The sequence below is a fragment of the Eretmochelys imbricata genome, chromosome 1 (assembly GCF_965152235.1).
Source record: "Eretmochelys imbricata isolate rEreImb1 chromosome 1, rEreImb1.hap1, whole genome shotgun sequence".
Classification (NCBI taxonomy): domain Eukaryota; kingdom Metazoa; phylum Chordata; order Testudines; family Cheloniidae; genus Eretmochelys; species Eretmochelys imbricata.
This window is the reverse complement of record NC_135572.1, coordinates 63,317,447-63,342,972: the sequence shown is the minus strand read 5'-3', so window position 1 is coordinate 63,342,972 and position 25,526 is coordinate 63,317,447. Positions and strand designations below refer to the sequence as shown.

Below are 25,526 nucleotides of genomic sequence, written 5' to 3'. Positions count from 1 at the left end.
TCTTTAGAGCTTCTGTTTCCTGTCCCCAATAAAGCCCCCCTTTATTATACTGTTATTTTGGGATGTAGCATTTCATTTGTTGGCGTTTGTATTATTGTCATTTGTTTCTTGTGCACTGGGTCATACTCCTTATTAAGGAGTAGCTGTATTAGTTATTTTCCCAAGGGACAGCACCCTAGTGTCCTGAGCACATAAGAGTCACCTTGGGTGGAGGCACCAGGCATTGCAACAGAGAACCCAGGACCCAACCCATATGAGGACTGGGGAGAAGCTACTACGACTAGCTAATACCAGCTGCAGTTGTTGGAAGGAAGCACACAATGGGTGACCATTGTTGTTCCTACTTCCTTGCATTTTACACCTTTTAAGGTTACAATGGTGTGGCCCCATGGTTTTGTTTATAAATCAGCATAGTGAGCTGGGCCATGCCATGCATGTTTAATCGTTTAGCTCTGATTCATGCAACACCAAGTATCAGCCAGGTATCCTGGTGATTGCTAATGCTAACTAAAGGAACATCAGTTCCATGTAACTTGTTCTGAAGTGGCTGGGTCAGTACCTTTCCATGTTATGCAACATGCCATCTCTGCCAGCTGAATTACTGATAAGCTAGGGATCTCAAGCCATTACAGGTACAGTCAACAGGAACTGAAACTACCAACTTTTGCCACTGAAAGGGGTCCCAAGGGAAAATGGACCTATCCTGCATATTTGCCATAGTAATGGAACACCAATAAAGGTGGAATGTGAATTAAAGTGATGAATTTTATAGAAAGGTTCAGTAACTAAAAATGAACTACAGAATTAAATAAATACCAATTTAAGTTGAACATTAATAAAAGCTTTGCAGTAAATATAATCAAATCAATAACTGGATAATGTGTTGTGTATCACTGTTTGTCTAGCCCTAAAAGAAAATCAAGATTAAGAAATAAAAAAGCCAAGCTTCACTTTCACTTTTAAAATAACTGTTCAACCTGAAAATTAAAATCCAGTATCTGATTTTCTAATGTTTGACTTTTAATGGCATTCATTAGATTTCTGCAATAGCTGTACCTTCTGAAATATACTGCAAGTACGTAATACTGTGTTCAAAGTGCCCTAGAAAACATTTTAAATCTAGCAATATATATTAAAACCTATTTCCCCCAAAAAATTAACTGACAAAAACCTATAAATTTAATAGCTATATTGCACTAGAAGGTGCACACAAAAACAGAATTTACAATTACATTAATAAAATATTAGCTTGAAGTGGAAGTGAGTTAACATAAATCTGAGGGACAATTATTAGAGCTTTTAAAATATGTACACTTTAGAGTAGGTTTACAAATACCTACTGGACAGATTAACGTACTAATAGCAGCTATTGAGGCAAGGAGTACTTTGGTACTATGTATTAAAACAAACATTTTGCACTCAGCCCATACTGTGTCTGTGAGTCTGTGTGTGAGAGAGAGAGAGAGAAACAGTAAAAAGCATAAAAATCAGAAATTTAGTTAAAGAGAGATTTACCTTAGATGTGACTGTGGCCCCAACTCTACAATGACCTCCACACCAGGATGCCCTGGGCCAAGCTCTATGAAGGGTTGGGGCCTATGCTAGTTTTAAATGAAAAACTATTTCTTTACGGCACAGTGTACAATGCCATAGTTATTTATAACATACATACACATAGCATTTGAAATTTCATAACGGTTTTATTTAGGAGAAAAAATATTTGTTGGTAACTGGACATAAGAGAAAAGGTGCATGCTATGATGGGAAACAAAAGCTACATACATTTCTTTTATTAAATGAAGGCATATTTCTTGAAGGACCCGTATGTCCAATTACTGTAACAGAAGGAGTGTGTATAAGAGGCAGTGATAGGATTTAATGTTTAGAGAAGAAACTGGAAGTCAGTAGACCAGTGGTTCCCAAACTCGTTCCACGGCTTGTGCAGGGAAAGCCCCTTTGCTTACCTACTGTGTCCACAGGTTCGGCCGATCACAGCTTCCAGTGGCCGTGGTTCATTGCTCCAGGCCACTGGGAGCTGCTGGAAGTGGCAGCCGCTACGTCCCTCGGCCCGCGCCGCTTCCAGTGGCTCCCATTCTAAGCCTACATTTCCATCATTCTATGATTTTAAGACTTGGTTCTAAACACAACTGAGGGGAGACTGTGTGTGAAGAATTAGTTCTCTATTCAGAATGGCCCCATGTTAGTGAGAACTTCTGTGTAAAGGAGAGGGAAAAAAGGCTATTATAACCTTTCATAACTGTTGTTCCTCGAGATGTGTTGCACATGTCCATTCCAGTCTTGGTGTGCATGCACCCCATTTACACAGTCACCATAAATTTTTCTCTCAGTAGTTCCCGCTGGGGTAGCTTGAGCGCCCTCTGCTGCCGCATGCTGGCAGTGCCAATACAAAGGGCCCAACTGACGCCAAGTCCCCTCAGTTCCTTCTTTCCAGAAAGCTCCAATGTACAGGGGTAGGCGGGCGGGTCATGGAATGGACGTGTGCAACACATCTCGAAGAACAACTGTTATGGAAGGTTAGTAACCATTTTTTCTTCAAGTGATTGCACATGTGCGTTCCACTCGTGGTGACTCCAAGACAGTAATATAGGTGGACAGATCGGCGCTCATATAATGGCCTCATTGAGAGGTAGGACCACTCTGGAAGGACCTACTGGGGTGTAAGGATTCTTTTACTTCCTCCACCTGTATGCCCAGGCTTCAGGCAACCCTCTAACATTTCGTGGAGTCATATGGGGGAGGCAAAACACACAATGCTCAGACTGCCTCATCAGGGGAAGGGGGGTCCTGCTGAGCCGGGTCTTGATATCAGTACCAGAGTCAGAAACCTATGCTTCCTGGTGGGTAGGTGCTGTACATCTCTCTGAGGCCACTGAATAGGAGTGCCCAGAATATGGGGGAAAACCCCCACTAATTCCAAAAAGGCCACTGGACAGGCATAGGCCCCCAGTGACCTCTGTGGCCAACCACTTGATGGTACTTCTGTGGTAGGGTAATGGTATCTCGAGGAGGGGTGGCTCCAAGAGCAGATGTAGTAGGACCCAATCTCTGATTCGGAGGAAGTCTACCCTCCTTCCCCTGACCATGGAGGTGCAGTTCCAGACAGTGCCAGTGACCGGTGAAGAGTTGTGCAGAGTTGTGCAAAGCATTGCAGGTTTTCCCTTTGATGGTACCAAAGGGATAGCCATCAGAGGTGCATTTTTAATTAAATAAATACTATTTGGAATTGTATGATCATGGGAGACTAGCTTCCCATATATAGATTGGAGAACAAGTGCTACTAAAAATGGTAGGGCCCAGATTTTCCTGGATAACAGATTCCTTCACCAAACAGTCACCAAGAACCAAGAAGAAGTGATGCCATTTTAGATTTAGGATTGGTGAGTACTGAGGACCTCACATAAGAACTGGTTGTAGGGGACAACCTTGGTTTAAATAATCATAAGCTAACTCAGTTTAAAAAAGCAGATCTGCAACTTGATTCCTTGATTTCAAAGGAAAGGATTTAAAAGGGAAAACTAAAAAATTTAAGGGAATTAGTTAGGGAAGTGGACTGAAGAATTCAAGGATCTGAATGTGGAGGCAACTTGGAATTACTTCAAGTCAAAGTTGCAGAAGCTATCTGAACCCTGCATCCCAAACAAGGAGGAAAAATTCATAGGGAAGTGTTGCAGACCAAACTGGATGAACAAGCATCTCAAACAGATTATTAAGAGAAAGCAGAATGCCTACAAGGAATTGAAGATGGGATGGATCAGCAAGGAAAGCTACCTCTTAGCGGTCAGAAAGTGTCGGGATAAAATGAGAACTGCCAAAAGCCAAGCAGAGCTGGACCTTGCAAAGGAAATTAAAACCAGTAGCAAAAGGTACTGTAGCCATAGATATAAAAAGAAAAGCAGGAAAGAAACAGTTAAGCTAAACACTGAAGATGGGGTGGAGATCAAGGATAATCTAGGCATGGCCCAACACCTAAATAAATACTTTGTTTTTAATAAGGGTAATGAGGAGATTAGGGGAGTGGCAGGGTGGTTAATGGAAATGAGGATATGGAAGTAGGAATTATCATACACGAGGCAGAAGTCGAACTCCAATAGCTTAATGGTACCAAATTTTATAGGGCCGGATAATCTCCATCCTGGAATATTAAAGGCACTGGCATATGGAATTGCAAGACCAATAGCAAGAATTTTCAATGAACATCTAAACTCTGAGATCATACCCTATGCCTGCAGAATTGCTAATATACTACCTATTTTTAAGAAAAATAAAAAAAAGTGACCCGGGAAACTACAGGCCTGTTAGTTTGACCTCAATTGTATGCAAGGTCTCGGAACAAATTTTGAAAGAGAAAGTAGTTAAGGACAGAGGTAAATGGCAATTGGGACAAAATAGAAAAGTTTTACAAAAGGTAGATCATGCCAGACCAACCTGATCATTTTTCTTGAGAAGGTAACTGATTTATTAGACAAAGGAAACACAGTAGATCTAATCTACCTGGATTTCAGTAAGGCACTGGATAAAGTTCGAAATGGGAAATTATTAGTTAAAGTGGAAAAGATGGGGATTAATATGAGAATTGAAAGGTGGATAAGGAACTGGTTCAAGAGGAGACTACAACGGGTCATACTGAAAGGTTAACTGTCAGACTGCAGGGAGCTTACTAGTGGAGTTCCTCAGGGACTGGTCCCTCTTGGGACCAATCTTAAATAAGATTTTCAATGACCTTGGCATAAAGTGGGAATGTACTAATAAAATTTGTGGATGACACAAAGTTGGGAGGTATTGCCAATATGGAGGAGGATCAGAATATTATATGAAAAGATTTCAACGACCTCAAAAACTGGAGTAATAAGGAAATGGGATGAAATTTAATAGAGCAAGAATTTTTGCTATGAGGATTTATCAGTTGGAAATGAGAGGAGGAGAAAGACCTGGATGTATTGATTAATCACAAGATGACTATGAGCCACCAATGTGATGTGACTGTGAAAAAGGCTAATGCAGTCCTAGGATGCATCAGGTGAGGTATTTCCAGTAGAGACAGGGAAGCATTAGTACCATTATATAAGGCACTAGTAAGACCTCACCTGGAATACTGCGTGCAATTCTGGTCTCCCATGTTTAAGAAAGATGAATTCAAACTGGGACAGGTGCAGAGAACAGCTACTAAAACGATCCAAGGAATGAGTCTCCTCTCATAAGGTAGGTTTTCCATAGAGCTTGGCTTGTTTAGCCCTACCAAACGAAGGCTGAGGGGAGACATGGTTGCTCTCTATAAATACATCAGAGGGATAAATATCAGGCAGGGAGAGGAGTTATTTAAGTTAAGCGCTAATGTGGACACAAGAACAAATGGATATAAACTGGCCATCAACAAGTTTAGGCTTAAAATTAGACAAAGGTTTCTAACCATCAGAGGAGTGATGTTCTGGCACAGCCTTCAAAGGGGAGCAGTTGGGGGAAAAAACCTAACTGGCTTCAAGACTGAGCTTAAGTTTATGGAGGGGATGGTATGATAGGATTGCCTACAATGGCATTTGGCCCATGTGAGGCTGCTAGTAGCAAATATCTCCAACAGCAGAAGACAGGACACTAGATCCGAGTTACTTCAGATAATTCTTTTCCAGGTGTCTGGCTGGTGGGTCTTGCCCACATGCTCAGGGTCCAACTGATCGCCATATTTGGAGTCAGGAAGGAGTTTTCCCCTGGGTCACACTGGCAAAGACTCTGGGTTGGGGTGGGAGGTGTTCACCTTTCTCTGCAGCATGGTGCACAGGTCACTTGCAAGTTTAAATTAGAGTAAATGGTGGAATGTCTATAACTTGAAGTCTTTTAACCATGATTTGAGGACTTTAGTAACTCAGCCAGAGGTTAGGGGTCTATTACAGGAGTGGGGGTGGGGGAAAAGGTATTGTGGCCTGCAACATGCAGAAAGTCAGACTAGATGATCACAATGGTCCCTTCTGGCCTTAAAGTCTATGAGTCTACATGGGGCTCGCGTAGTGCTGAGCACTGTGGCGATCCTGCTGGCCCCCCCTATGTCTGCGAGCACCGATAGGACTGACTCTTGAAATGCTAGCGATACTGGCTCTGTCAGGGTTAGAAGCTCCCTGACAGCCACAAATGCCTCTGGCATGGTCGATACCAAGACAGTGTTGGTACAGAGTGGTACCACAGATGTGGAAGGTGCTCCTTCTGGTTCCGGACTTGACAGTGCCGAAGTCTACGGGTCTGGCTTTTGCGGTGCTGAAGCAAAGGAATGCTTCAGCTTAGACCGCACTCGACTCTGATCCACGTGCCTAACAGACTTCGATGCCGAGGAATCACCCCCTTTTAGCCGTCTGCTTCTTATGTTTTTTCTTAGGTACTGGGGATGGTGAGCAGTACAATAGGAGGCACAAAATCCAAATGTAACAGCACTGAGGCACTTGGTGCGGACTCAGAGTCTGACTGACCTGGCTCAGATGGAAGTCTCAAGGCCACCTCCATGAGTAGAAACTTTAGTCTGGTGATAATCTTTGTGCGTGCAAGGTTTAAGGTCTCTGAAAATTTGGCGATGCTCCCCTGTATGAGCTTCCACCAAACACTTTAAGCAACTTGAGAGTGAGTGGCTCAGGGTCATAGCCTTATTGCAGGCAATGTATAGCTTGACCAAGGCATCCCTCGGCACCAGGAACTGACCAAAACCCTCAGGTGGGGTGAAACCTACCCGACTGTACTAAAACACTAATAACCAGAATAACGCTAAACTATTTACAATAGAGTACAAAAGTACACAGTCCACTGAGAACACTTTCAAAAGCAAGATGAGCCATTCCAGTGACCATTACGGGCAATAAGAAGAAACTGAGGGGGCTCAGGGTTACCTAGGCCCTTTATACAGCAGCAGAAGGCGCTCAAGCCACCCTAACGGGTACCACTGAGGGGGAAATTTCTAGCAACTGTGTGCACACCAAGAGCGGAATGCAAATTAGGCTCCTTAGAATACTAAACTGGGCACCATCAGCTAAAAGGTGTTATGCAGTTTAAATGCAGGGAAAAAGCTAACTAATAGTTCAGAGCCAACTAGCTGTAAGCTTTGTAGATGCTTCAAACCATATCTGAACTTTGCAGCTTTGCCTATTTGACTGCCTCAAATTGGTCTGAAGTACTTTTCCTGAGGAGAGCCGGTGCTCATATGCCACAGTAATGAGTATGTTTTTTTAAACTGGTTACACAGCACAGTACATAAACATTATACACAAACTGTTAACATATTATAATTACCTTCCTCCGTTGTTCTGCCTTCATTTCCTGTAGTCTTCTGTTTTCATCTTCCTGGAGGCTTTGCTTATAAGTGTGGCTTCTAGTCTATTGCACAGCAGAGCATAAAAACAATATATTGACAGAAGATCCCACTCTCAATTTTTATAAAATCAAACAACATAAAACTAGTTGGAGATTTCTGATTACTTAGGGATAGATTCATCTAAGTTTAAAAACCAGACATGAGGCTCTTTTGCGAAAAATCCACCATTTCCAAGTTAGTTTATATACACCTTTCTTAATACAACTGCTAGGGTGGTTTGTTCTCCAGAGAGACCCTGCCTGCAGTGTTCTATGGTTCAGACACCTCTGGGGGATTTGTTTGAATGGGAAAAGTCTATGAACTAGATCTGAAATCATTAACAAGTGGCCTGATTCTGCAACCCTTACTTATGAGTAAGGATGCCTGTTCGCTTGTCATTTGCAGTTATTGGGGGTGTCAAATATAAAGGGAAGGGAAAACACCTTTAAAAACCTTCCTAGCCAGAGAAAAAACCCTTTCACCTGTAAAGGGTTAAGAAGCTAGGATAACCTCGTTGGCACCTGAGCAAAATGACCAATGAGGAGACAAGATACTTTCAAAAGCTGGGGGGGAGGGAGAAACCAAGCCTCTCTCTGTCTGTGTGATGCTTTTGCCGGGGACAGAACAGGAATGGAGTCTTAGAACTTAGTAAGTAATCTAGCTAGATATGCATTAGATTCTGATTCCTTTAAATGGCTGAGAAAATAAGCTGTGCTGAATGGAATGTAGATTCCTGTTTTTGTGTCTTTTTGTAACTTAAGGTTTTGCCTAGAGGGATTCTCTATGTTTTGAATCTGATTACCCTGTAAGGTATTTACCATCCTGATTTTACAGCGGTGATTCTTTTTACTTTTTCTTCTATTAAAATTCTTCTTTTAAGAATCTGAATGCTTTTTTCATTGTTCTTAAGATCCAAGGGTTTGGGTCTGTGTTCACTTATGCAAATTGGTGAGGATTTTTATCAAACCTTCCCCAGGAAAGGGGGTGTAACGTTTGGGAGGATTTTGGGGGGAAAGACATTTCCAAACGGGCTCTTTCCCAATTATATCCCTGTTGGACATTTGGTGGTGGCAGCAAAAGTCCAAGAGCAAAAAGGTAAAATAGTTTGTACCTTGGGGAAGTTTTAACCTAAGCTGGTAAAAGTAAGCTTAGGAGGTTTTCATGCAGGTCCCCACATCTGTACCTGAGAGTTCAGAGTGGAGAAGGAACCTTGATGGGATGGGATGTACTACTCTTACCTTGAGAAAGGACTGTACCTTCCTTTGTGCATATATCATACTTAGCACATTAATAATGTTAAAACTCACTCCGTTTAGTACAAAAAGTTGTGGTGGCCATCATGGAACTTGACTTCAATAAAGGCTTTGATATAATTCTACACAAGATTCTCAAAGGAATTTGATAAATGTGAACCAAATGAAGCTACTGAATGATGGGTACATAGTTTGCTATAAAGGCTGAATGGAGACAGCAATTATTAATGGTTCAGTCTCAAGCTGGAGGAGCCGTTAGATGTGCCCAGGGAGATTCATTCTAGGTCCAATATTATTTATTACTTTCAGTAATGACTTGAGCAGTTGTGTGGAGAATATATTAATCAAGTTGGAGAACAATAAAAATCTAGACAGGATTGTTAACACTTTGGAAGACTGGATTAAAATGGATTATGATCTTAATTGATTAAATGTGAGGGGGGAGGAAGAGAAGCCACCAATAAAAAGAGGACAGTCCCTAAAAAGAAACTGAATTTGTCTAATTCCAGTAGGAAGGGATAAATATACACAAATATCACTGGGTACACTAGATAGTAGCACCACAGAAAGGATCTGGGGAATTTAAACTGTTTTTAGTAAGAACTGCATGTCCTTTTCTAGTACATGCAACCACTGAGAATCTTAACTTAATGTTAAAAATTAGAATTTAGAGTGACAAATTTTACCTAACCCTTTTCCCAGAAAAAAAAGATACAAATTTGGCAACATGGAAACATTTGGGGAATTTGTGTCAGTTTTGCTGAATTGTTCTTGTAACAAATTCCAAAAGGGTCAAAATGTTTTGATTCTAAAGGACTTCTTGTTTTGAAATTTTTCAAATTTCATTTAAAAGAATGTTAATCACTCAAAAATTACATCCATATTGAACAAAACACTTCATTTGACCTGAAATGAATATTTTTCATATTTGGAATGGCTAGTGAACTGAAGGTCAGTTATTTTGTCCATTTGTATTAAACGTGTCTTTAATAGATTTCTTATATTTTAGAAGACAGAACCACAATTTTTGGCAGGTGAAACAGACTAGTTCAAAACACCACATCAAATTAGCACAATTCAAGTATAACATTTCCCCTTTGCTATTATCTCTTAGTGCTCAAGTGGTTTTATACCAAGTGATACTCCATTGCTTATGTGTTAGAGCCCCCTTAATGGGACACTCCAGGTGCTAGTTTACCTGTAGACTGGTTCCACTAGCCTGAGCAGACCTTTTACAAATACAAGGCCATAGAATCATCCTAGCAAAAACAACATATGCTATACTGGCTTGTGTTAATAAGAGTATCACATGCACAAACAGCAAGGTAATTCATCTTCTTTACTTGGGCACTGATTAAGCCAGAGTTGAGAGGCAACACACACATTTCTTGCACTATATGTTTAAACCCCCACCCCCCCCCCCCCAACAAATTGCAGCGAGTAACAGTCATAAAACAGATTGGAATATAAGGCATAAAACTGAAACAGCTTTAGAGTGAGGGGCTCCAGCCCTGGATCTGTACCTACTCCACCTCTCCCTAGCCTAGGGCCATCACACTACACTAATGTTTCTGAAATCAGTACCAGTCCTGGGGATGTTTTCAGCTTGAGTACATCCCACTGAAATTTGTAGGACTAGTTCTGCCTCAGATAAATCCACTAGGCCCAGGTCTCATTGTTCAGCTCTCGTGTGGTGACAGGTGGGGAGGCGAGCATGGCTTTACTTCATCTTTCTGCCTCTCATAGTCTTTGCCATTTCAGTGGCCTGCTTGGCCCCTAACGTAAGTTAGGGCAGCCCTGAAGGTGGCCTTCCAAAGGATGCTGCATCAGCTGAGAACAGCCAGAGCATACTGTACTCCAGCCACATCCCTCCCTTTACCTGCACACCTTGTGTGTTCGTGGCTGCACAAGGGGCACTAGAAACTCATTCCTCCAGCTCTGTGCCAAGGAGGGAACCTCCCCTACAGCTGAAACCCTAAAGGCTGTTTCCACCCATTCTAAGACTCTTATGCTTATGTTGAAGGTAAAGGAAGCCACTGGAAACTGGTCCCAAAGACTCAAAAAAAAAAAACCCACTAAACTAAAAGTAGTACACCCACACCACCCTCTCTGTTCATGGTGTTAAGGGACAGGGAAAGAGACTGAAGCAAGGCCTATGAGAAAATGCTGAGGTCTGAACATATTCTCTCTACATCAAGGTTTCTCAACCTGTGAGGCTCCAGTGTATTTCCAGAAAGGCTGAAGCAAGACTAAAGCCAAAAGGGAGAGGAATTCTTTTTTTCTTCTTAGTAGCTGACACTTAAGATTCAGCAGACACTAAAGCCTCTATGGCATATGAGCTAGTCAATAAAGGTTTCCAAGCTTTGCTGACTCCAGGGTATGTAGCAACCAGCTGTAATTTCTTTCTGCACACAGTAGCTGATCTGTTGCTCGTCGCCCCACCTGTAGTCTGGGCATGGCTCTACAACCATTGGCATAATGACTCCCCACAGCACATGCTTCCTGAAGCAGGGCAGCCCAAAGAGCTGAGTACACTTCAGGAATTATTGATTAGACAAACAGCGAGGTGGTTTTTCCCTTGTTAAGAATGTAGAAAAAAAAAAACAACCCTCAGGAAAGATGTAAAGAGCAGTTATTCTGATTAGTTACTGGTGGCTGATTAGAGTAGTGATATTATGAGATAAGAGATCAGATCAGTTCAGAAATGGGACAACCCACCCAAGTTAGTTTTAGAATAATTTTTCTAGGAGATACTGGAGAGTAGACTTTACTCCTATGGCTGGATTTTTAAAATAACTCAGCACCCAGCAACTTCCATTTATGTATTTAAATGAAATAGCAAGGTTTTCAAAAGGGCTTAGCAACCAGAAGGGTTAGTTGCTCTCAGTGGGAACTGCTGGGTGCTGCGCACTTCAGTTAAGGTCAACTTTTTAGGAGATACTGAGCATTTGGGAAAATCTGGCTCTTGAATGATCAGGGATGGATTTATGAATAACGAGGCCAGTCCGCGCAATGCAGGGGAAGGGTTTATGAGGCTGTAGCCATCCTTCCAAAACAAACAATTCCATGATATGCATTGCATTGAGTCTGTGCAGTATGTTAAACTAAATGAAACATTAACATTGTACTGCTGGTAGCACCTCTAGCATTGGTAGAACATTACAGAGGAGGTTTCATATTCCACAGGAGGACTTACCCATGCTGTAGATTCTGGGCTAGGATTAGCTATTTGATAGGAGTTTCTCTTTGGCAAACCCAAGTCCAATCTGTCCAATAGTTCAGTAGTTTTGCTACAGAGAAACCCAAACAGAATTGTTAGTGCTTTCTTGAAATATAAATATAGGCTACGATTGCATCCCTAGATTCTAACCTAGATTTATTGTGCAAGAACAGAAAAGCACCATAGCTGGAACAAAAGGTTTGAGAGCTAGAAAGAATGAAGTGGAACGTGAAGTGATATGGTGGATAAAGCATTTGTTGGGAGTGATTTGTTTGAAAGAGAAAAAGGACCTATTTCTGTGTTAAAGGGGCCTCTCTCTCTCTCTCTACCATTTTCAATTCTTATTCTGATACACATTCTATCAGATTTCACCATCAGCAGCATATATTGCTTACCTGAATCCTTCGTTCTAAACCCTCCCACCAGCATCTTAAATGACAAGATTATTTTAAAGTATTTTTCTTCATGCTTAGTACAATGCACCGTTACATCAGATTCTTTTGTCTCTCTACTGGGTTAAATAAAATCCAATTTATTAGAAGTTATTCTTGTCTTGAATTGCAGTAAAGCTGTACATCATAGTCTCTGTGGATAGGTCCGTTGGTCAAACGGATGAATTTATCAACACACAAACCCTGGACCTGATTTTCAAAACGTGTAACTATGTGCTTAATTTCATTCCATTAGGCAAATAGTTGATTCACATGCTCAGTCATGGTAGCCACGCACAGGCAATATAAAAATGAAGCCAGATTTTGCCGAGGAAAGATCTTCATGGAGGCATTTCCAGACCTCCACCACAAGTTGCCTGGTATACCTGTTATTCAAGTCTCTGCATGCAGGTGTGATTGGGTGGTGAGAACATGTGTGATGATTTGTGGCAATCTATTGAGTTTAACCTTGTGCTGCACTATGATTTTTTTCATAGCTGTGCCTAGACACACTTATAAGCGTATTTTTTTTAAAAAAACACCTGAAAAAACAGATATGGATTTGGGATACACTGTGGCAGATTATAGTTTCATAAAGAAATATGTGGCAACTTACAGTACAGCCTGCTCTCATAGGTTTTATAGTGTTTAGAAGGAGACCATATGCAAAAGCAGCCCTTCCTCCCACACACAAATTTAAAGAGATAATATGCACTTCTTAGCTTAACTAAGCTTAGAAATGCATACGAAAACTCCACTGGCATCTGTACATTTTCAGGCTTTTGTGCCCAAACATCTGTGCCCAAACGCAACAGACTAGAAATAGTGTAGCTAATATGTTAGACAACTGCAGCATTTTGTGGCCTATTGCATATGGATTCTGGCAGCTGCATGCTAGATGGACCACTCAGCCACTTTGTTCCTTACAGAGTGAGCCACTTACGAATTTTTTTTTTTTTTAAAAACGCAAAGAATAGTGCTTATTACTGAGTCCTGCTAATGATAAACAGCACCAGTCACAGCAGTAAGGTCAGGATCTTGCTCTATACTCATCTGATTCTTCCCTCAACTCCACCCCCCAGATTTGTTTTTCATCTTTAAATGCTGCTGATTTCTTTGTATTACTCTGAAGAGCACACTAGCTTATTTTGACCCTGTGTTGAATTACTGGTGTAGTCATTTCAAACCCAAGATGAACTTCAATGTAGTCAAGAGGATTTTAACATAGTAAAGAGGAAAGAGAACCTGGAGAGGCCAAGCAGCATCCAAATAGTGTCATAGCAGGTTTGTTTTTTCTATACTGGTAGTTTCCTATTTTTATTAGTAATTAAAGCTGTGAGCTGAGCTCTCTACTGGTGTAGCTCTTTGGCTTAATTTCAGTTACACCAGCAGAGAATTTGGCCCTGTTTCTCTAGAGTGTTTTACAACTTTAAGAGGGACACTGTAACATCAAAATAATATACACTATTTTAACAAACCCAACCTGTGATGTTATCTGATTAAATATGACCATGTAGATCATTGTTGCTACCACTGTTATTTAATTGCAAAAAATCTTGTACAAATTATGTCAAGTAAGGTGTCTATGGAAAGGTTATGATTTCCTGAATAGGATTAGGCTATTTGTATGCATGTATCATTTTTGTATTTGAAGTTATGAGTATTGGCTCTGTATCTATATTTCAAATATGTTTGCTCCTGCGGTAACACCCACAAGGTATTTAGCCTACACAACTTGAATAGCCCCTTCAAGATAAGTGGCCCATCAAGGGACACTTAACTCACAATGGACTATGGAAGACGCCCATCTATGCCTGATGGACTTTCATGTGAAAAAGTGGTAATGGCCTCTGGTGACTAAGCGAAATCATGCACGGACATGTGACTTGCCCATGTGACTCCAAACACCTTCTTTCTACTTGTAATTTTCCCACTAGCTGTGCTGAGAGCTTTGTTTGAAACAATAGGTTTCCCTCCACATGGCAGAAGCTATAAAAGGCCCTGAAAACACCTCCATTTTGCCTCTTTCCTGCTCAAACCTCTGGACTATGAGCTTACACTAATGGGAGCATTCTAACCAAGGGATCGAAGACCTTCCAATGATTTGGAAGCAACCAGAGACCTGACTTAAACCAGCAGTTTATTCCATCACTGCTACGAGCCTGAACCAACAACTTTGCAATTGTTGTATGTATTTGATTCCTTTAACCAATTTTAACTCTCACCTTTCTTTCTTTTTATAAATAAACCTTTAGATTTTACATACTAAAGGATTGGCAACAGCGTGATGCCTGGGTAAGATCTGAGTTGTATATTGGCCTGGGTATGTGGCTAGTCCTTTGGGATCAGAAGAACATTTTATTTGATGAAATTGGTTTTAAATAACCATTCATCTTTACGTCTAGTGTTTTTGGTGGTTATACAAGGACTGGAATGTCTAGAGGAAACTTCTTTTCTGACTTCTTGTTAGCCAGTGTGATGAAACAGAAGTTTACCTTTGTTGCTGGTTTGGTATATCTTATGGGAGAATAACCACCAGTTTGGGGGGTGGAAGGAGGTCTGCCCTATTTCTCAGGGGTTTGTCCTGAATTTGATATTCTCAGTTGTGACCCATGGAGGCATGGTGAAAACCAACCAACCAAAAAAAAATGAAAAATCCCCACAAAATTTTTATATTGTTAACAAGCAACACTTTGAAATCTCTTACATCGAATAATCTATAGACAGCAAGAGTGAATTTGACTTACGAATTTGATTACTTCATTTTTACTTCTCAAGCTGGGAGAAATGCCAAAGCTTATCTGATCAACCTCCCTTCATATTTCTAATCAATTTTACTTTCACGATTCCATGCACTTACAGAACACTGCATTTTGGGGTGTTGCTGATATCACAGGAAGGGTGAGTTGTTTTTTAAAAACTGTTTCCACTGGAATAATTTAAAAATTCCTAGAAACTCTTATTGGTTTCAGTCTTTGAAAAGCTTATTTCTACAAAATCTAATAAGTGCTGGTCCCAAAACAGTCCCTTTGGGTGCAATAAAGGAGCTAATGTCAGCTGAAGGAGAGTGTGTCCAGAGCTCATAGTAAATAGATACAAAAGGAAACCATTGTTTAGAGGCTCCTAGTGTGTGTGGGGGGGGGGGAACCAAAATTAAAAAGACCCATTAGTACAACAATACAGTTGAGATTTAAAGTCACACAAATGCCATGGCAACTTCAACTGTGTCACAGTAACCTTAGCTGTACGTGCATTACTGTGTGAGCCTATCCTATATGTAGAGTGATGCTACACAATACACAGGGAACCAAGGTGTGCAGAGACCTGAATGGGACCTCCTTTATGCATAGTTCAGCATCTCAGGAGGCATTAATCTCCCTGAGAAATGGCACAGACCCAGAGCCAGCCTCCCACGCGTGCAACCATTATAGTGGTGGCAGTCCAAGAGCTCCCACTGAGATGGTACACTTCCATACTAGTAGCTTCTAACCCAAGGCTGTGGCTTTAAGCCACAGTCAAGGTCACAATCCTCAGCATAAGTGTATAGAAAATAAAATACCTTTTAAAAGAAACTCAGCTGAGCTGCTTTTAAATAAGTAAGTGTTAGAAAGAAATTCAAGATCACATGTAGCAACACAGAATTCTGTGTAACTGTAACTCAAGTCACAGAAGTGCAATGCCTTTGTATTTGCACAGTATATGCCATCATATTACCCAGTGCTGTGTGCTCAAAATGAAAGTTCCTACTGCAAGACATAACACAAGCATGCATGCTTGCTGCAGGCCCTAACTGTCAGATTCCTCATCTTCAAACTGTACAAAGAGTAATTTTAAATATTCTATGTAATTTTTAAAAACTAATAAAAACCCCTAGATTTCTAGTCAGAGGAGGGATTATAGAAAGCAGCGTAATAAAGTCCATTGAATTTTCAGCATACTATTGGTACTCCCAACAAAATCATGATCTACAAGAGATTTAGGCCCCAGTCTTACAACTGGATCAACACTGGCAGACCTCTAAACTCTGATCTGACTGCAGTATCACCTAACATTTCTAATAATCATTGTAATGGAATGTTAAACTGTATTATATTGTTCAGACACTGGGTGGTAGTGTGTAAAAATACCTTATTTAAGCTTACCTCAGCCATACCTTGCAGAACATTAAAGGATCTTATGATAAACATATCTGGTGTGTACAAGCAAGCTCTGTAGCCAGTCCATATCTGGTACAGAAGCAAATGACATGGTGTCAGGAGTAAATTAAGAACAGAAACAAAAGAAAAATAGCAACAATGCAGAGGTAGCAGAGATGTAGGATCTCATTAACATGCAACTCTTCAGTGCTCCAGACAACTTCCACTTTGACAAACCCCAGAATGGACAGACTGGAAACATTTTTCAAGATTTTACACTGCTACCAAGTCTCACAGAGAAACTAGAAATATACAGATATCTTCTTTAATTTATATTATGGGGAAGCTGGCAGACCAGATCTTTAATTCCTTTGACTTTAATGAAGACCGCCACAAAGATGACTAGAAAAGAGTTCTGGCTATTTCTGGTGCATATTTTATACCTCAGAAATGTGGTTTATGAAGGACCATGTTTTCGCCTCAGAATTCAAGAACCAGGGGAAAATGTTGAATGTTTTATAAGAACTCTGCATACATTGCCTGAAAACTGATTTTGGAAATGCAAACCATGAAAATATAAGACTTGATGGTTACTGGGTTTACAGATAAAAACCTTTCACAACAGCTACAATTGAAGAGAGATACGACCTTACTACCGGCTATACAGATAGCAAAGCACTCAGAATTAATCAAGCAACAGAACAAAAGGCAGGATGCAACTTGAAAAACCTGATACTGGCTTAGAAGTTATAAACAGACACTTGCATGTGAAAAGTTACTGTAATAAAACCCCTGAGGCAAGGAGAGAACTCCCAGACTAAGAGGGACAAATTCCAGTCTAAGTGCAAAAGGTATGGAAAAAGTCATATCCCAAAAGAGGATGCATGTCCAACTAGAGGCGCATGATATAATACATGGAAAAAATGTCCATATTTCGTGCCTTTGTTTGCCTCACCATAATGGTCAGGAAGTTGACTCATATTACAAACAATCAAGAGCCACTATTTCTGGGATCAATCACGTATGACGACAGAGCTTGCCTGGAGAGTGAAATTGAATATTCATAGCAAGACTGTTGACTCTAAAAGTGACAGGGGAGCTGGTGTCACAGTCAGTCATCTCAGAAGGGACATACAGTCACTTTCAAGCCCTCCCAGAGCTTCAGTCACATGACAAAGCTCTAGCTGGTCCTGGAGCTATTCCGAACTGCATGGGCCAGTTCGCCACAGAAAACTTACAAAAGACAAAAAGCTATGCATTCAGAGTGCATGTAATCAAAGGCCAATAACCGCCTCAGCTGGAGTGTAGCAGCCATGATGAGACTAGTAACAAAGAAGAAAGAACTCTGTGGAGGATTTGATGATACTGGACTTTTGAAAGGAGATCCAGTGAAAAAATCAACTTAAGTGACAATTCTGGATCAGTCAGTGTACACATACTTCTACCAGAGAGATCTTGGAAGAGACTAAATGCAGATTTATGCAAATTCAAAAGACTGGTTGACCTAGTCATTGCGGACTATTTTTCCAGTTATAAAGAAATAAATGTATTCGAAAGACCGAACATCTCAGTGTTATTGAGAAACTGCAGTGCACTTTTGCTCACTTCAGTATTCCAGAACAACTCACGATGGCCAGACAATGGATCACAATTCACTGTGGCAGAATTTAAGTCATTCTGAATGAAATGTGATTTTATTCATATTACTAACAGTCCACATTGCCCATAAGTGAATGGAGAAGCTGAGAGAGCTTGTATAGACAGCCAAGAAAACCTTGCAGCAGGAAGATCCATTCCTTGCTTTTCTGAATTGCACATCAACACCAATATCAGCTATTGGATACAGTCCAGCACAACTCTCAGTGGGAAGACAATTGAGAACTACTGTTCTTTTCCAAAGCTAGAATCGGTCTCAAAAGGAAAAAAAAAAGTCTATGAACACTTTTACAAGCAAATAGACAACACTTAAAGAGCGGCCAGGTCTAGAACCTAGTGATCAAGATCACGTCAGATTGGATGGAGAAAAAGGATGGCCAAATCCAGCTGTTGTAAAGAAAAAAATAATTCAGCGCCCATATTGTATGAGAATGAGACCGAGTGGAGCAGTCAACAGAAACCACTAACATCTACAGTTTGTTCTTTCTGAGGAACAATCAGAGCAAACCCTACAGACAGCAGATGCAGAACAAGATGGTGAAGTCTCAAGGATTCCAAACTGACCTCAGCCAGTCATTGCAACTAATGGACAGCCAGAGGACCAAGTTGTTATGCGTTTGGGTCATGTAATTAGAAAACCAGTAAGATTCAGACACACTTAACAGACTGTTCCATACTGAACTTCAAAGACAACATGATAGTGTAAATGGTAGGAATGTAGAAATTAAAGGGGATGAAATGGAATGCTAAACTATTATATTGTTCAGCCATTAGGTGGTGCTGTGTGTAAAAATACCTTATTTAAAAGAACCACAGCCATACCAGGCAGAGCATTCAAAGATCATATGATGACCACAGCTGGGGTGTGTGTGTGTGTGTGTGTGTGTGTGTGTGTGTGTGTGTGTGTGTGTGTGTGTGTGTGTGTGTGTGTGTGTATACACACACACACACACACACACACACACAAGCTCTATAGCCAGTCAATATCTGGTACAGGAACATGACAATCACAGAGTTCAGTTCTTGCCAATTCCTTTTACTTTATTGTGATTAATCTCTTAAATGTCATTGTAGATCCAACAGTTAAAGAGGTGACAACAAAAGACCCAATCTTGAAAAGCCTGTAAGTGCATATTTAACGATTCAGTGTATGAGAAAAGGTTGCTGAATTGGGCACCTTGTCTGGTGATAAACTGCCCTGAAAAGCAGTCACAATATTTTTCAGCCTGGGCACAAATTTCCTTACCTGCCCTTTACAAAGATTTTCTTTTTTTTATAAAGTGGGATATTTAACATGCCTATGAAAAAACCTCCATGGACAACACTTTCCAGAGCTATGTTAAAATATTAAACAACCACCCTTCTATTGTATTTTTAATTGTTACTTCTGAATGAAACTAATGGCTATTAATATTGTTTCTTTAATCAGTGGAGAGTAAGCTACCATTATCTATTTTTTAAAAGTTGGTATATTTGTTCTCCACAGTACCTTCACATCCATCACAAATCTGATGCTAGGATTTATTTCTCCCTATGATTTTCAGTAATCTCTACCTTCATTTTTTAAAATCATACCTTTTTATTAACAAAACAACTTCTGAACTCATTGCCTGCTCAGACTGTGGGATCTCCAGCAATGCAGCTTTATTCCATTATTCTAACAGCACCCCAAGGTGTGCTAGATATCTCCCAGAACAGATAAAATATATGATCCCTGACCAGAGAAGCCTGCATGCCAATTGGAGACATAAAATAACAATGGGGTACCAAGACAGTAGGAATGTCTGGGGAAGAAGAACAAGGGGAACAGCTATCAGATAACATGCCTGCTCTGTCATTTTACAATGCTCACCCTAATCATTCTACAATTTCTCTTCTGGCCCAACTGGAGAGTAGTTAAAGTCCCCCATGAACAGTGTTCTAGATATTTTTTCCTGGCCTGCATGCACATTTCTTATCTGGCCTTTACCATGTAATAATGGGACTTCTTGTAATCACATATTTAAGTTTCTTTCCAGATACCACTACTATACTGCTAAATTCATATATATACACACAGTTTCCTGCATTGCCCCATCAGAATCAACATGCTTAGTCTGGTTCCCTTAGAGGCTTTATTCATGGCTGGTGAAACCCAAGTTGTGGTCTCAAGCAACAGAAAACCCACCAGGAATGAGAGCTCAGCCATGGATGCTGCCTGCACATCCTGCCCCAGAGGGGGCAGCTGGAATTAGCTCCTGCTGCAGCCCTGAATGGGGCTCAGCCCTGAATGGGGCTGAGCCAAGCCCAGAGAGTAGAACCAGGCCAGATGGGAGTTGTATTGATTCACTGACTCTCCCAGGGAGCCTACTTTAAGAGACATGGGGAAAGAGGCCTCCAATGGAGCCATAGCTCGATTTTAAGGTTGGGGTTTTCATGAATGATCAGAGTTGCTCTAACTCCACTCCAGCTGAAGCCACTGAGTGCTTGAGTAGTTACAAGTTTTTTCAGCTAACCAAGCTTTCTGCCAATTTGTGGCTTTTGAACAGTTTTCTAATTCTTCCTCCCCCTACTTTTCTGTGTAGGTCTCTCACGCAGCAAACTGACTAACTACAATATAGACAAATTGACAGAGGAGAATATTGCCCTCCCCCAATTTCTTTTAATGCCCAGTAATCTTGGATGAAGTAATGAGAGCCAGTAGTGTGGTATTAGTTTGGCACGTCCCCTTAGAAAGTGTCCCTCAGCAGTGCCACTACAGGAGGTGGGACTGCGATATCCATCTTCTCCCACCATGGGAGGCAGGAGACTACCATCACTGCCTTCCATGGCAGTGGATCTGCCCTCAGGTGAAGCTGCTCCTATAGGCCCAGAACATGCAGTTGTGTCCCCTACACTCTACTCCTGCTACAAAAGTGAATTTATCCCATAGACTTTGTGCTGGTTTTAACAACAAATTGGGAATGCTGTAAGCATGCTGTTATGACCTGATGCATGTGCCTGCAATCATCTTTTGTTGGAAAGCTATTAGGTGAAGTGGACATGACCAAAACACCCACTCAGTCCTGCAAGGTGCTGAAAGTACTCTCTGTGCCCTTTAATGGAAGGAGAGGGTGCTCACCACCTCACTGAAAAATCTTGTCACCAACCCCTTTTTCCAATAACTGCATGCCAAAAATCTGACCCCAAATTCACAACGCTTCCATTGACTTCTTTGGCAATTATACAGACATCTAAAGGCAAAATAGGGCCTGTTACTGTAATCTGAACAGCAGAATTGAGGTATCTTCAGATGGAATAATATTCCTAAATGTAGCCATTGTACATTGACAGTTTAAATTCTAAACACCACGTCTATCAACAATATGGTACTCTCACTTTTAGCGTCAGGCTAGCAAAGTATAGAATTAAAAAGGTAAATATAATAAAATAGCATCCCCCCCCAGCCAATTCTCTTTTCCACCAACTTATTTTTTTTAAATAGTCAACCCTTGAATTAATGTAATGGTTTAGGGTCCATTCGCCACAGTGGGCTGAAATGGAGGGAGAGGGGAAGGGGGCAGCAAAACTAATATAGGGAAAGTTATTTCCAGATATGAAGTTTCATTTATTATTTGTAAGAGTCACCATAAATCCAATTTTCAAGGAAAGGACAATTTTGAAAAAGTTTATTGCCGAGGTCTTTCCATACAAACCATTGCGTGTGTTCCATCTGCACATACAATCTGCTTCTATATTTTCAGCCAGCTTGCACGGGCAGATTAATGTGTACAATTAGAAAGCAACCTCACAGGCATTCAATAAACCGCCTTCATTATTACACTCAGGAGAGTCCCTTTGGATGTCTATAAAAGCCTAGTTTTCTGCCTGTTAGCTAAATAATTGACAATGCTTAAAATAATCAGGAGCAAATGAACAAAGTGGAGAAGACTGGTGAAAGAGAGCAAACAAAAGATTCTCAAGGCTGAAAGCAGTTTTGGAGTGCTTGTGACGCTCTCTTTAGCGGTCTTTATTTACAGTCTGGTCAAGTTTGGGTTTGCACTTGTGAGGAAAATTTGTTACTGGCCTGCTGTTTGAATTACATATCACAGAGCCCTGAGAACCGGCAAGGACACTAGGAGTGGTCTTGTACAATAAAATAAATAAATCCTATTTGGGTTCATATTTTATTTTCTTTGTTTTATGACTTTTGATAGACCGTTTTGGCAGGCTAGTGAATAGAGCTTCTGTTGGTGAAATTCAGGCACTATATTTGGAATATTCACCTTATGGTATTCAGACAAACTCTGCATTTAAAGCTCTAAATTCTTAACACAATACTGTATCTTGGGCATACATGTATGCCACGGTTATACTGTCTGGCATCTATAAATAAGAAAAGCCTTCAAAATAATCTACATTTCCTTCACCAGTTTTTTCAAGCTCTGTATTATTGAGTAGTTATTGGATGTGTACCTGGCTATGTAAGAGAGCTGCTCTCTTTCGGTCTGTTTTATATTTCTGCCTATTTATACTCAGAGATCAGCCTATCCATCCACTTTCCAAAGAACCCAACACTGAGGTATCAGGAAACCATACAAAAGAGTGAATGAAAACAAGACATTGTCAGAGAGAAGACTTGGGCTTAATTTTGTGAGAAGGTGGTATTACATTGTACCATATTATTCAGGCTCAGATATATCCAGAGTGACCTTGAAGATTGTACCTGGCATTGCAAGTCACCATGGGAGGCAGCCTCTAAGGTGATTGTCACCCATTATGAATTGAAGGATATTCTTGTAGTCTGGAAACGGGGCTTTAATTCCTGGCTCTGCCATAAACTCCTTGTGTGACCCTGGGCACTTCACTTTGAAGATCTTGACCTAAGATATTTAGGTTCCAAACTTCCATTGAAATGAATGGAAGTTAGGAGCATAAATACCCTTGAGGATCTGGACCTTACTCTCTACTTCTTACAATTATAGAGTTAGAAGGGACCACAAGGGTCATCTAGTCCAGAGGTGGGCAAACCACAGCCCACGGGCCACATCTGGCCCATAGGACCATCCTGCCCAGCCCTTGAGCTCCCAGCTGGGGAGGCTAACCCCAGCCCTTCCCCTGCTGTCCTCCCTCCCCCGCAGCCTGAGCTCACTGCGCCACCAGTGCTCTGGGCGGCGTGGCTGGCTCCGGCCGGGCGGCTGCGAGCTCCTGCTGCTCCGAGTGGCATGGTAAGGGGGCAGGGCAGTCAGGGGCGGTTCGATGGGGTGGAGGTTCTGGCAGGGGGATGGTCAGAGGATGGGGACCAGGGGATGTTGGATAGGTGTGGGAGTCCCGGAGGCCCTGATCTAGTCTACCCCCCTGCTATGATGGAGGATTTGTTGGGTCTAAACCAGGCGTGAGCAAACTTTTTGGCCCGAGGGCCACATTGCAGTTGTGAAACTGTATGGAGGGCCAGGTAGGGAAGGCTGTGCCTCCCCAAACAGCCCGGCCCCCGCCCCCGACTGCCCCCTTCAGAACCCTCGACCAATCCAACCCCCCCCCCCACTCCTTGTCCCAACCACCCCCTCCCGGCACCCCCCGTCCCTAACCTCCACCCTAGGACCCCACCTGCTCCCTATGCCGTGACTGCCCTGACCCCTATCCACATCCCCATCTCCTGACAGGCCCCTCAGGACTCCCATGCCTATCCACTGCCCTCGTTCCCCATCCCCTGACTGCCCCCCCAGAACCTCCACCCCATCCAACTGCCCCATCCCCTGACTTCCCCCCAGAACACCTTGCCCCTTATCCAACCCCCCCCCCCCCACTCCCTTGCCATGCCGCTCAGAGCAGCGGGAGCTTGCAGCCATGCTGCCCAGCAGCAGCCAGCCACGCCGCCGAGAGCGCTGGCAGTGCAGAGAGCTGAGGCTGCGGGGGAGGGAGGACAGCCGGGGAGGGGCTGGGGCTAGCCTCCCCGGCTGGGAGCTCAAGGGCCGGACAGGACAGTCCCACGGGCTGGATATGGCCCACCGGCCGTAGTTTGCCCACCTCTGGTCTAAACCATCCAAGACAGATGGCTACCCAGACTCTTTTTGAAAACCTCCAGTGAAGGCGATTCCATGACTTCCCTAAATAGTCAGTTTCCATTGTCCCACTGTTAGGAAGTTTTTCCTGAGATTCAGATTAAATCTGCTCTGCTGTAGTTTTAACCCATTTTGTCTTGTCCTACACGCTGTGGCAAAAGAGAACAATTTTTCTCCATCTTTTTTATGGCAGACTTTCAAATATTTGAAGACCGCTGTCATGTCCGCCCCACCTTAATCGCCTCTTTTCCAAACTAAACATACCCAGTTCCTTCAGCCTTTGGTCATATGGCTTGCATTCCATCCCTTTGAACATCTTGGTCACGTGCCTCTGGATCCTTTCCAGTTTCTCTACATCCTTTCTATACAGCGGTGACCAAATTTGACACAGTACTCCAGATGAGGCCTAACCAATGCCAAGTAGAGCAGTATTATCACCTCCCGTAACTTGCGTGCTATGCCTCTGTTAATGCAAACCAAAATTGCATTTGCTTTATTTGCAACAGCATCACATAACAAGCAGTATGCTGGAAGCAGGATGGCCAGCTAAGACCAGCAGGAACATCTTGGTGTTCGTAAACAAGCCTAAGACAAGGGAGAGGTCAGATTATGCATGAGTGGCCAGCGCATGCTACACAGCAATTGATTACTGAAAAGCAACCAAGCCAATCATGATGAATATGATGCAATGTACAGTTAGAAACTAGTGTTGGTAGAAGTATATTTAAGGAACATTTTGGTTTTGGGACTTTGGATTTATGATGTACCCTGCATCCATGCTGGGCATTTGAGACTCATCAGTTCAGTGTAGCTTTGCTGTATGCCAAATAAAAGAACTTGAGAGATGAGACTGGAGTCTGAGTTTTTGGGGAACCAAGTGGAAGAGGTCTTGGAGGAACCCCAGCATAACCTCAATAATGAAGACAGTCTGAAGTCCAGACCTGAAAAAGAGTCTGTACGTACAAAAGAAAGGTTCCTTTAGTGTTGTTTAGCTGCCAAGTAAAGCCCTCAAAAGTCAGGCCTTTTCTGACTTTTGAGGGCTTTATTCTGCAATGTAAATGTTCTTTCAATGTAATTCTCTTGTATGGTAAAAGCTCTGGATTTTTAAATGGAACAGAAAAATTCCAGCATGTACTACTATAATTTGCAAGTCAGCAGAAGCATGCCTGCACTGCACAACAGATGCTGCTAGTCAGGCTAGAGCCACATGCGCCTTTCTAGACTAAATGAGCAGCAGCTAGGACTTCTTTAGAGTATGATGAAAGCAGTGCTGTCATCTGTACAAACATCCAAAGAATGTGAAGAGACCACCTCATTCTGCTCTAACATGGCTTCCTGGAGCTGACAATGCCACTGGGAGAAAACACACCCCACCACACACCCCAGTTTGATCTTTTCTGTAAGCTAGAAAGAGACTTCATTGCAGTGGGAGATGCTAATATCTGGATAGATTGTTGGTCTAACC

General features: G+C 41.9%; 1 protein-coding gene across 1 annotated transcript in view; it reads right to left on the bottom strand.

Moving 5' to 3' along the window:
* EPSTI1 (epithelial stromal interaction 1) overlaps positions 1-25,526 on the bottom strand; it is an 82,517-nt gene that overhangs the window by 16,963 nt on the left and 40,028 nt on the right. The window contains exons 7-8 of the mRNA XM_077811902.1: positions 11,795-11,888; positions 7,285-7,368 (exon numbers count right to left, since the gene is read on the bottom strand). Of these exons, the coding sequence (XP_077668028.1) occupies positions 7,285-7,368; positions 11,795-11,888 (178 nt within the window). The remainder of the gene's footprint in view (positions 1-7,284; positions 7,369-11,794; positions 11,889-25,526) is intronic.